This window comes from Esox lucius, chromosome 23, assembly GCF_011004845.1.
Source record: "Esox lucius isolate fEsoLuc1 chromosome 23, fEsoLuc1.pri, whole genome shotgun sequence".
Taxonomy (NCBI): Eukaryota; Metazoa; Chordata; class Actinopteri; order Esociformes; family Esocidae; genus Esox; species Esox lucius.
This window is the reverse complement of record NC_047591.1, coordinates 22,290,641-22,301,546: the sequence shown is the minus strand read 5'-3', so window position 1 is coordinate 22,301,546 and position 10,906 is coordinate 22,290,641. Positions and strand designations below refer to the sequence as shown.

Here is a 10,906-nt window from a genome sequence, read left to right as displayed (position 1 = left end):
CGGATGAAAACGCCACCAATGGCTATTTTTCCTCACAGCACTGAACGTGAGAAGCATAAATAAACAGGTAAAAGACACAGGCGTTATTTTCCACAGCAAGAAAAACAAACAAACAGTTTTAGCCTCTGGTACATTCACTCAAGTGTGAGTAGTTAGTGAGAGATGCAGTGTCTGAGTGAAGGAGCATAATGGGAGTAACGATTTACATAGGTGGAAGAACCACCGCCTCATTCTGAATTCTTGACCACTCCCAGGTTCAACAGGGCCACGCTGTCTGAAAGGAGCCAGAATGGATGACAATTTCAATAGGCATCCCAAGGGTAGATGACTCACTGCCACTCAATTTCCTTCAGCTCTTTTCTTATCTTAGCTGTTTTGACCAGCTTGGTTTCCAATGAGTGGGAAGAACCTCTCTGGTATCAAAAATGCCTGGAAAACTCATTAAAACGGAGGAGCTTGCGTACAACAAAGAAAAACGCTGAATGTGGATAACAGATCAGCTCTGGGAAACCTAAACAGTTTAGCGGTCTGCGACATGTGTGACCAATTGAGCCCGCATGAAGAGCCCATTCTCCCCTCAATCTAATTGAGCCAGTAATTACAGCGAAACAAACAAGAGCTCTTTTGATGGATGCATCTCTCTCCTACTCACTCATAGGATGGCTCATTGTTGTCGGAGCACATCATTTTACTTCTAAAAGGTCTGTTGTCGGAGGGACGTTTCCAAGATTGTTTGTTTACAGTAAATAAGGGATGATACGACTAATTCTGACCCTCTAGGACACCTGGAGGTGGAGTCAGGGAACGGACATCTGGATCGGTCACCATCTTGGGGCACTGGGTAGAGGCAAATGCACAAACTGGGAATATGACAACAGTACATGGCAAACAGATGTCTGTTAAAATCCCAGGAGTTGTCCTCTTTACAGAGAACAGAAATGCAACAGGCCATAGAACTGTGAAGAAAATGTACTTAATGACACCTGTTGATTTACTTAATGACACCTGAACTTGGCAAACCAAGGTTGATTTTCATTGCACCCCGCTTCAGGAAGACGTTTATATAATTAATAATTTATCATTTTACCCAAGTTGGTTTTGATGTAGAAGTAAAAAAACAAAAAAACATAGGTGCATTCCCCAGTAGATTTGAGCAAAACATTAAAAAAACCCAGCAAATTAGGGATTACTAAGAAGAGATGGAATGTGCTTGGAGGGGTGAGGGGTTGTCCAGTCCCATTATTTGTGCTTTTAAAAAGCAGTCGCGTGGAACACATTTGGATTTCATTGAAACTGGCTTACACTAGCTGAAATAAACATGCTCATCATGCTTGGTGACCTGATACACGAACGGCATAAACACGTCTCAAACCTCATGAGTCCTCATAGTTCTTCAGGGAACTACTGGGGAGTGAATTCATCTGCCCCTCCTGTCTCTACTGGGGAGTGAATTCATCTGCCCCTCCTGTCTCTACTGGGGAGTGAATTCATCTGCCCCTCCTGTCTCTACAGGGAACTACTGGGGAGTGAATTCATCTGCCCCTCCTGTCTCTACAGGGAACTACTGGGGAGTGAATTCATCTGCCCCTCCTGTCTCTACAGGGAACTACTGGGGAGTGAATTCATCTGCCCCTCCTGTCTCTACAGGGAACTACTGGGGAGTGAATTCATCTGCCCCTCCTGTCTCTACAGGGAACTACTGGGGAGTGAATTAATCTGCTCTTCCTGTCTGCAAAAGTTTTGGCCACTTTTTCATTTGATACAAGTGAGAGGGGGAGAGACATTTTAACACGTCTTTTAACACGTCCCTCTCCAAGTCCCTGCTAAGAATAGTAGGGCGTGTGTGTGTGTGTGTGTGTGTTTGGTCTAAATGTGTTTATCTACATTCTGTCCCCAGTGCTAACTTAATATGTCAGACAAGGAAAATGAAGGAGGAGAGACAGAGGGGATTTAAGGATGTTTAAATTTGTCCTGTGACACATGTGGAATAGAAATACGCTTCTTGGCAAATTTAACAGACATGGGCGTACATTGGCAGCGTCTACATCCACGCTCAGCCTGACACTGCCGGGTCTAAGAAACAGGGTATTGCCCTTTGACCTGCCCGGGCAACGAGCCCGTGCCCAGTCTCACCTCAAATGGCCGCCAGCACAGCCGATGCAACAAAAGACCCGTGGGTCAGTTCAGCCTTATTAGTAAAGCTCAGATTGATGCAAAGCACAAATTAATAAAAGAACCCTGGAGGTCTGTTTGAGATGGGCCCATTAAAATGCCAGTCTGAGCTGGTACACAAATGTACCGTTGTAAACGGGGTCAGGGGGGCCATCGTTAATAATGAGAACAGTGATCATCTGTAGAACAGTGTTCACTTAACAGTGGGCAGCAAACTCAAGTTCCCAGCATGCACTGGGAAATGTGATAATGGTGTAGTTTCAAATAACACATTATGTCACATGGAGTACTACTGTTTTTCTGTTCTGCCTGGTGGTTATTCACATCCATCTGATGTCCCGCTTGCAGGAACTGGCTACAGACTTGACTGATGAATTTCTGTTGATTTTCTGTACTTCCTCACTGGATTACAGTGTTTTACTACAAACTACCTGCATTTGAGAGCGGATCCTGTAACTCTGCGCTTTGAACAGAGAGCTCACTGTCCACTCTAAGAGGGTCATCCAATCCACCCTACACTTGGTTACCAGCATCTGCTCTGGGACACAGATGTTTGTGAAGATGTACATTGATATTTTTGGCGGTTGATGTTGGAGGAAGCGTAAGACGACGACATCCTGTGACTTCAATTATTGGTTGCTGAAGTGACCGTTTTGGTGATAAGGAGCTCTTTATTTTGTAATGGCAGACCTCGCCAATTGAATTACTTAGCATCACGAACAATACAACAAAAGAGTGGTCACGGGGATGAAACTAAACCAGCACGAACAGTCTGAAGGGAAACTCTGACGTGTGTTTTATAGCCTGGCAAGACTGACAGACTGAGAAAAGCATCTCCATTCAGAGCAGAACATGGCCAACCGCCAACCCCTATATCTAACCATGTGAAGAAGGCAAAGACAGTTTCCATGAAAGGCTTTAGCCCAGGGCTGCCCAACCCTGTTCCTCAAGATCTACTGTCCTGTAAATCCTCTCTTCAACCCCATTTGTGACCAACCTGATTTAGCTTTTCATCCATCTACTTTTAAGAATCAGGTGTGCGAAATTAGAGTTTGAGACCAAACCTATAGCTAGCTCTCCAGGTACCGGGTTGGGCAGCCCCGTTTTTACCCATCAATCATTGCAGTCCTACAAGAGCGATTCAACAAACGCGATTCTGGAATCCAGCCCAAAAACAACCTGGATGAACATGTCATCAGCCCATGAGGCAAACCATTAGCACGCCCATTTCCTTTCGGCAGACGAGTGAACCAAACAGAAGTGTCAGCTGGGAACTCACCCAGGTAGGGGATGCACGGTGTTATCTTGAGGGAGCGGATATAGTCCCTCATGCGCGTGTAGTTATCTTCTTTGGACGTCAAGAAGTCCAGCTTCTCGAATGTGGCTTTGTCCTTCCGGCTGATCAGCTTAGAGAAGAGGACGACATGAGAATCACATCAACGATCATTCAAAAACAAGGTCATTTCATTTAGTCAATCATTCAGTCTTTCAAGTGTACGGCCTCAATGGTTAACTACCTGTATAATTTACAACATGAGTGGGAGATATCTCCTGCAAAGGAATCACAAATCGAAAACATTGGCACTTTTTTGGCAGATATGACTGCTGAAAATGGGACTGTCCCTGTATGGCTTACAGGAACAGTCCCAAGGATGTTGTGGAACATCCTGGCATTCAGGGGACATCCTTACAATGCCTTTTTGTGTGCAGGGAACACCACTTTGGTGAACAGTAAATCTAGGATAAGACTCAACCGCAAAACACAATTACAGAGAGACCTCAGCACCACACAATGTCCAGTCTGACATCAGGGTTTGATTTTGAAAAACCTACACCACTGAAAACGGGACAGAGTCCAGGTTCAAGTAGTTTATTTATCAAATGCACAGAATAACACTGCGTCAACCTGCACAATGAAATTCAATCAATATCTACATATTAAGAATGAAGAGATGTGTAAAGCAAAACAATATGGCAATAATATACATAAGGCAAACTAGCAGCAATTTTTTATTGAGTAGGATGGGGAATATGAACAGTAAGTATTGAAAGTACTGTACAGAAAGTATTGAATATTATAGGTACAATGAGTGTGATATGCCTATGAATGGTTCATACAAAAGAATTCTCTAACGCACATTGAATGTACATGGAAAGACATCAGAGCATTTGCAATGTTCATGGGTGATCAGTATGATCATAGATCAGTTGAGAAGCCTTATGGTATGAGGGAAACAATGTTTGTGAGTCGGGAAGTGTGTGCCCTGATGCTCCGTTAGTGTCTACCAGACAGCAGCAGTGCGAACAGACCAAAGCCTGGGTGGCCGTGATAATGTTCCATGCTTTCCTAAGGAATTGCATATGATAGATTCCTTGCACGGAGGGAGGATGGCAGCCGATGATGCGCTCCGCAGACTTTACCACCCTCTGGAGGGACTTGCGGTCTGCAGCGGAGCAGCTGCCGTACCAGGCAGTAATGCAGCCTGAGAGGATGCTCTCAATGGTGCACATGTAGATGTTGAGTTTTTACAGACATGCCAAACTTCATGAGTCTGCTCAAGAATTATAGTAGAGAACAAAATTCTTGAGTCAGGGCTGTTGAACCCTGTTGCTGGGGATCTATCGTGGTGCAGGTTCTCGCTATCCCCAAGCCTGATGACAAAACATACCTGAAATTAACGCTAAAACAGGTTAGTCACCACTGGGTTTGGAAAGTCAGGCTTTGTAGTGCTCACAGTCTGAGAGACGCCAAGGCCTCTTTAAGAAACTCCTCACTATGACATCAGCCTGCAGTCTGCACCCGTTCAGCCTCTCAGTTTCCTCAACAAGCCTAGACCTCACCTGGTGCTGGCAGCCATCTTTGTTATAAACATCTATGCAATCAGGCCTGACTGCCTCGCTCAGACTGGGAGTTTGTAATGTTTGGCTTAAACCTGGAACCCAAAACGTTTATACAGAAGTCGAGTTGAGTAGAATTGCTCATAGTGTCCGAGAGCCACAGCATTTGTATTCGACCGCGGAACGCATCTCCGGTTGGAGGACTTGGGTATACTCATGAACACCTCTGGTGTCAACGGCTGTGGCATTTGTCTATCGCCAGTGTTCAGAGTGCTGCAGGTAGAAACCAACTGACTACCGTACTACACCGCAAGCTGTTCAATCAGAGACCTGGGAACTCAAAGAAGAAACCCCTGACGGCGTGGCTTCAGTTTCCCCCACAGCAACAACGGCCAGCAAATCAGAACCGCAAAAGCATTTCATGTAATTGGTTATTTTTTTTGCAATTAGGCTCTGGTCTCTGTCTACGGACTGAGTGGGAACTGCTCCCGACATCCAGGCCGACGTTCTGGAAAAATCTCCAGCAGCGTCTGCATATTCCTTATTGACCGCAGAGCATTCAGCTGGTAGTTAATAGTAACAACCTCATCTTATCTTGTGTGGAGGAGTACCTGTCTACTCAGACAACCACCTGTAGGGAAGGTCTAACCTATTAGGAGATGGTATTCTTTTTTCCTGTCAGAAATCACACACACCCTTTGGCACTGCAGCAACTCCTAAATCACTTAATCACCTAATCCAGCGATTTCTGATCAAAGTCATGGCAGTTACATGAAGTGTAATGAGAAAAATAAGAAACATGCCACTTTGCAGATGCTTTCACAGATGGGTGGCCCGAGGAATCAAACCCGCACTCCTGGCTTTGCCGGCACAACACTTTTTCCGACTGAGCCACAGTAGCATGGATGCGCCGATGCCGTGCCCAGACTGAGCCGGCACGGATCCCGTTGAATAAATCTCGAAAGCGGTAGTGTGGATTCGTGGCGGTTACCATAACACAAACGTATAACCCATTAACCCGAGTTGGAAAAAATGGTCCAAAGGTAAGGCAGAAGCAGCTGTTAAACAGCACGCTGGTGGAAAACGTGATCAAAACTATCACGACTGGATGAAAACAAAATCTGGAAAAAGACTTCTTACTGGGGCTCAGAGTGGCCGCGTAAACCCACTGGGACTGAATGTTCAGCAGGGAGGGGAGGCAACAGATGTGGACTGGGTGAAAGCGTCGCATCAACACGCTATATACTCCTCATTTTACTTTCACCCCATTTTCTTTATGAACTTTTAGCCCGATATTTTGCAACCAGCTAACTTGTTATAGGGGCCTGCTTCAACACAGAAACTCACGGAAGACTCAGGAACGTCGATGTTGAGATAAAGCGTGTCCCCTCCGGAGCACATCCAACCCCGTTCTGGGCAGGCTCAAGCAGGAAGTCTATACCAGAATCCTTATGGGCCAGAGGGAACGCACTCTTCAGTCTCCTACCTTGGTTGAGCTCACAGGGACCCAAGCTGCCATTAGGGGTCGGTAGAACATGACAAGGCAAGGCCTCATATTCCCATACTAACCCCAAACCCGACGTTGCTGGCAAACTGCAACATCATATGTGGGAACCCTGGGCCAATCCACAAGCAGGATTCAAACCCCAGTAATTGCAAGGGAGTGACTTTACTGCTGCTCCATTCAGAGTTAAATTCTAATTCTTTTTTAACAAGATCCACGTTTAGCCCTGTGGAATTTAATACGGCTCCACAACTGCTATGAAGTGTTACATTTATTACGTGTCTACATTTATGAAAATATATATTTATGATCATTCAGAGACACATTGAGAAAAGCCAAAACATGATTTGTTGCTGGCTGACATTTTGCAGTTCACTTGGTAAGTGTCTCTCTATAGAGAAGTTATGTAAAAGAAAAAAGAAAAAAAAAGGAGAGAGCGAGACATCTTCATAAATATTTTGTCCAAGGTTGATGAGATCATCAGTGTATGTTTTGGAAGGAGAAAAAAAACGAAGTAACAAAGCATTTTTAGAACACACAATGTGAGTTCAACCATTCGGACTGAACTATTCTCCTGTCAACAGCAATGGGCTGCATCTGGAGTAAAGTAACCCTTCAAAACCTCCGGAGGCAATGATTAATGATCCAACAGTTAAAAATTCTATCATATTTGTACCAATCCCAGACACCTTTAATTCCTGAGGGCAGGCTGTAAGATACTGAAGTCATATGAAGCGGATCTTTAAAAGGCACACACCAGCAGGCCGAGTAATTATTATACAGGCACACAGGGTGCAAAAATGAATGATTATGCCATTAGAATTCAGAGTTTAGTTCACCCGATAGAACAAGGAAACTGAAATTACTGAGAATTAAGCCGTAGTTTAATACAAGTAAATGTATCATCTTGTTCAAATATTTTATTACTCTACTCCTCCAACTCTACTACAACGAACAGCAACTGATCCTGCATGGGAAATGATCCATGATCGTGACACACGATAAATGTTACATTTGAGTGAGATTTAATTTCTCTTTCCATCTATTATGAGGATCCACTACAGAGTAGGCGGTGATGTGACACTGTCATGAAGAGACAAATATGTAATGTGGTCAAACATGACATTATGATGTTGTTTGCAGCAAATTAGTGTTCATCAGGTTTTCTAAGAAAACAATTCCCTCTTTAGTAAATATTTAGACAACATTTCATGATATAATCAAAGTATTGTCAGTGTTTGCCAGAATTAATTACACCACTTCACATCCCTTCCAAATTCAGTTTTGGACAGTTTCAGCGCATTACATATTCACCCTTCGACATGCCAAAATCATAATTTATCATAAAGCATGACCCATTTTGAATGTGGATCCAAACAGAGGACAACATGTAGAAATACGCAAAGAAATACATTGCGTTTATTTTCTGGAGCATTATCCTTGGACACAAGAATAACATGTCATGTCAATAACCCATACAGCAGAACCATGGCCCTATTCTCCCCTCCGTGGATTTAAAGAGATAGTTTTGCAATTTTACAATTTTACTAGAGTCGGATCAACTTTGTTTCTGACCCTTATGCTGTAAGCACGACTGAAAACACTAATTTTGTGGCAAAATACTGGGAGCAATTGGGGTTAGCTGACATCTCTGATTAGAACCAGTGTCATTCCAACTGTTGGCTTGACTAGCCTCTTGACAACTACACTATCCTGGTGTTTACGCAGTTGCTAACTACCATTGCTGCAATGGCTAAGTCTTAGGTGAATGCTAGTTAGCATTGAAAGATCAAACTACCTGTAGCTTCCTCCTTACTGGACGTGAAGACATACACATGGTAACCCTAACCCAAAAGCTAATCTGACTCCGGGGGATATAAAAGGTCCTCTCCGCCAAAATACTGAACTGTCCTTTAAAGGTTTGTCCGATCCTGGACTTGTACTCCATTTTGTCGGTCAGTCCCTGAGTTCGGACACTTGTTGCACCATGCCCAGGTACTACAACGTGTCTGTGTATGCATGTGTACACAGGCACAGCGACACACCCAACCCTGGCACAGCCGGCTAGCCATCTGGTTGAACAGACCACACCCAGACCCGGGGCCCTTCGTCGGTTCCAGGGGCATGTCCGGCATCAGTCTGCCTAGTCTCGCCTGGAACTACCAACCTCAGTCAGTCCAGCGCGACAGGGTTTCCCCCAAGATGTTTCGGAGAGACAGTGCGAGGAATAAGACAGCACATGGGTAGTACACAGACATAGACCCAATGGAACACTGCTCAAGCCCCCCTATGCCATCATTTCATTGAATAGGGACAGGTGTGAATTGTGTTTCTATGGCCGTGTAAACCTGATGTTTGGAATGCGATGGTAATAAACTTTTATTACCATGGAGAACGATATCCCTGCTCCATTTCTCCCTCCACATGCGACAGCAATTCCCTTGACACACATTTGAACCTCGACACATTCAGCTCCACCTTGACCCACGACCCGCGCAGCTCCAATTGCTTCCATCTATCACACCAATATCCCACTTGTTTCCTGATACCGCTATATCATCAGGGCTGGTTCATCAAGGCAACATCCCACTAGTTTAAAGAGGATCTGTTATATAATGTTTGAGTCGATTTACTTCGATGACACCCCTCCGCCAGTTGAGGCCTGGACTTGACCATCTTTCTGGGGTGTGATGTACATGCATCCATTTACAGTCCTCCTCAGTAACTGGATTGGTAGACAAAGTCTCTGAAGATGCTGAAGAAAATGTTTGACAAACTTGTTATAGAATGTTTTACAAAAGCTGAAAAAATAAAAAGATGAAAACTGAAATCAACTGTGTTTTATTAACACCTACAAACCTATTAAACCACTACAACATGAATGGAGTCAGTGGAGATATTACTATTTATTTGGAGAAAAGCACCTAAAAATATATTACTTGGAGATAATTTAAAAACTATATTCGGTAGTCTCTCTGAATGCAGGTGGTCTCTACACAAGGAGGTGGTTTTGGTTTTACTCAGACACACACACGCTGACCTACAATGTTATGTGTATGCATAGCAGTGTTGGAAAATGGACAACGACAATAAAAAAAAAATCCCGAACAATAATAAATAAATACTTTCCCCCAATATTTTGAATACAAAATGTGCAAAGCAGTAAAGAATTAATGAAACCTTTTTAATTTTTTCCACATTTATTGGAAAACAAATTTTGTAACTTCTTGTAGAATCTGCTTTCAGCACTAACACTCATTGGCACATTCATTTTCCATATTTGTTTCAGGAAAGCTACAAATGTCCTACGACTCCATACCAAATTACAAAATGATCAAGGCAAAATACATCTTAAAACAATTGCATGTGTTAACTTCGCACTCACAGAATTTAGTGTCTTGGACCTGTGTGCATTGAGGCGTGAGATGAGGCTCTCGGCAGAGAACATAACACAATGACACGGGGTATAAATCCTGGGGCGTGCTGTACAAACAGCTCGGAACACTTTGTCACTGCATGATACTATGAGTATCATAGTGTAATAATGAGAAATCTAAGGGATGAGATCATGTTCCTCTGTTATTTTTTACCAGTTCACAGTTGAGAGGAGTTTCACATGGGAGGTGGGAATTTCCTCCATGTACATAACAGAGATAATTACAGACCATCATTGCACTTCCTTCAACACTAGCAAAAGTATTTCCAAGAATGGAAAGACACTGCCTTGAGTGACTTTTTTAAAAATCCAATGAAATAATTACCCAAAAAGCCAGTAACAATATCTAACACATACTGTATATAAAGCACAAACTTACTACACCTAAAGCTATATTTTCTGGAATAGCCACAGAATATATTTATACAAAAGAATAAAGTCAAATAAAAAAGACTGTCAGCATCTTGATGTTATTTCTGGCCTTGTGATAGCCATTGCAATCCTCAAAGTATTTATATTAAAAAATAGAGGTATAATTTGCTGTCAGATGGAAAGTGTGGTTTTCTTGAGATCCTTTTGGAATATGAACATGTATGTTGGAGTGACAGTGAATTATTTGGAGATCACAAAGGAGATCACATGGAGATCACATGGAGATCACAAAGCGCGAGACGCGTTCAAGAGATGAGTTCAGGCCGCATCTCCAAGGATCAGCGTGGTCCCACTTGTCTTCACAGTTAGCAAAAGAGAAGAGACTAGGGAAGCCCAAATGGACCAGACCAAGATTGAAACACATTTACTGCCAACAACAGAGGAAGATGAGAAAAGAGGAAACATTTCCTTGACCTATCCACAGAACACTTTGGTTACCTACTTTGTCTTCTGCCAATATAACCCGTACAAACTACTTTCAGCACCACTGGTCAGATATTAGCCATTTTCCTTCTCTTAAGCAT

At 43.3% G+C, this 10,906-nt stretch overlaps 1 protein-coding gene across 5 annotated transcripts in view; it reads right to left on the bottom strand.

Annotated features, from left to right (window-relative positions):
* LOC105024020 (ras-specific guanine nucleotide-releasing factor RalGPS1) overlaps nt 1-10,906 on the bottom strand; it is a 130,050-nt gene that overhangs the window by 68,496 nt on the left and 50,648 nt on the right. For all 5 annotated transcript variants that reach the window (XM_029117012.2, XM_029117011.2, XM_029117013.2 and 2 more), the window contains one exon: nt 3,452-3,578. In XM_029117012.2, the coding sequence (XP_028972845.1) occupies nt 3,452-3,578 (127 nt within the window). The remainder of the gene's footprint in view (nt 1-3,451; nt 3,579-10,906) is intronic.